Consider the following 2123-nt stretch of genomic DNA (forward strand, 5'->3'; position numbering starts at 1 on the left):
CTACCGAGTAGGGTCTTTGAGCCGGTGGATTGTAGATCCGCCGTACAATTCTGGGATGCTGTGCATGATGGTCAGGGCAAAGCGGCGAGGGTTGATCGAGCTGGCACTGCTGGTCCTGCTCTGGGTAGGGTCATAGCTGCTAGACAAGGGGCTCTGGTTGGGACGTCTGGCAGAGCTAGTGTTGGACTTCACTGCATTGAACAAATAGCTGGGCTGATAGCGTTGACTGGGGACAGGTTTAGAGCCACTTGGCTTCTGGGCTGTGGCAGGAGCATTCTGGATGAATGTTGAAGAACTGGCAGCCTGGGTAGAACTGAAGAGGCTGGAGACTGGCCCACTACTGGCAGCATAGCTGGGCTGGTAGCTCCCCCACTGAGCAGACATTTGTCCGTACTTCCCTTGGGCAGGTTTTGCAAGGATATTCTGGCTGTATGTTGAACCCCTTCTACCTTGGTTAGAGGTAAACAGGCTTTGGCTTGGTGTTGCACCAAGGTCAGAGCCAGGCTTGTAGGCGCCATAGGAGTTTCCACCAGCTGTAGAGCTGGGGCGAAAAAGACTGGAGCGAGAGGCCAGGCTAGAAGTGGGCATGCCGCGACTTGAGGTAGAGGCTCCATCTATTCTCTGGCCAGAGGTTTGGGCATATTGATTGGAAGTTGAAACACTTCTACTGGCAGAGTTGCTCTGGTATTGCATGACATCTTGGGAGAAGCTAGGCTTGTAGCTGTTTGTTGCACTCCCACCTTCAGTAGAACCAAAACTCAGAGGACCTGGTCTAAATGAAGTTTGTGAAGAACCACTTGAGGGAACTTCACGGCCAGGAGTGGAAATTGACCGGGCAGAGATCTCCATTGGTCCCTTGAAAGCCAGGGAAGGGAAGCTGCTCCCTTGCTTCAGGTCCTGGACATAGTGGGTGAGGGAGGTGGTGTGGGTGGCAGTTTGACCATAGAGGCTGGGGGCTCCTCTACTCAGAGTCTGGACAAGGCCTTGGTTGGGTTGTCTGGAGGTGGAGAACTTGAATTCACTCTGGGTAGAGCCATAGTTAGGAGTAGATGGTTTCAGGTTAGAGGCAGTTCTACTCTGGACATTAAACACAACATCAGGATTCTGGACTAGTCCAGAGCTGCCGGAGTGAGGCTGTACAGTACGAAGATTGTTGGCCTGGATTCTCTTGGGGCTGGCTGGCTGGAGGGAGCTTGGAGCAAAGCCTCCGAGTGTGTTGTATCCAGTCCCGCGGTAATTAGTTTCACTCTGGACCGAACCAGAAGTGTGAGAGGCTGGTCTGAATTGATCCTGGGGATAGCTGCCACCCGTTTGCCTCTGCTCAACTTCCATTCTGGAAGAGCCAGAAAACCCATAGCTTCTTACTCTCTGGGCATCTAAACAGAAGGGTTATAGTTATAGATTCAGTGCCAAACTTGAAGGTTGGTCTGACAAAAGTGACAACGTTTTGTGTTCATGCCTTACCACGTGGAGCCCATGTAAAACTTGAGTGTTCTGCAAACAATGAGCAAAGGAACACAATCCTGTCAAGAAAATAAGTTGCCATTACACATCAACATTCCAAATACAAGCAGCAACCTTGCAGTTGACCTGAAACACATTGGCCAAAGAATCTTACCCCAAATTAATTCCAAAAGCCATATCAAAGCCTTAAACCACCAACAGCCCGGACAAAGCAATTTTTTTAAGAAAAAAATAATTTATTACATTCAATACCATTCATTCTTTACAACTCATAATTTTCATTCATACTCCAATAATGGTATTTTAATTTAACTAAACAAAAACACCAAACAAAACCTCAGGGGAGCATCTTCCCTCCCCGTCATCCTACAAACTACCTTTCCCTATCTCCCCGTCCCTAATCTATCCCCTTACAAATCTAAATGACACCCAGCCCTAAACCCCCCTTCCACCTCTCCCGGGCAGCATGCTGCCCCCACTTCCTTTCCTCCCTCTTCATCCTCCCCCTCAAATCTCCTTCCACCCTCCTCACTATCCCTTCCATCCCCCAATCTCTCCCTGTCTTCACCATGTTCTGCCTGGCTTCCCACAGCCCCCGTTTAAAGAGACTCATGAGAAGCCAGAGCAGAAACCTGTCCCTATCCGTCCCTCTCGCTCTC

At 49.8% G+C, this 2123-nt stretch overlaps 1 protein-coding gene across 1 annotated transcript; it reads right to left on the minus strand.

The window, feature by feature from the left end:
* LOC139372350 (uncharacterized) lies at window positions 1-1332 on the minus strand. The gene has a single exon (XM_071112068.1). It carries the CDS (start codon window positions 1330-1332, stop codon window positions 1-3), a length of 1332 nt encoding a protein of 443 aa, XP_070968169.1.
* Between the last annotated feature and the right edge of the window lie 791 nt (window positions 1333-2123).

This window comes from Oncorhynchus clarkii, chromosome 18 (genome assembly GCF_045791955.1).
Source record: "Oncorhynchus clarkii lewisi isolate Uvic-CL-2024 chromosome 18, UVic_Ocla_1.0, whole genome shotgun sequence".
Taxonomy (NCBI): Eukaryota; Metazoa; Chordata; class Actinopteri; order Salmoniformes; family Salmonidae; genus Oncorhynchus; species Oncorhynchus clarkii.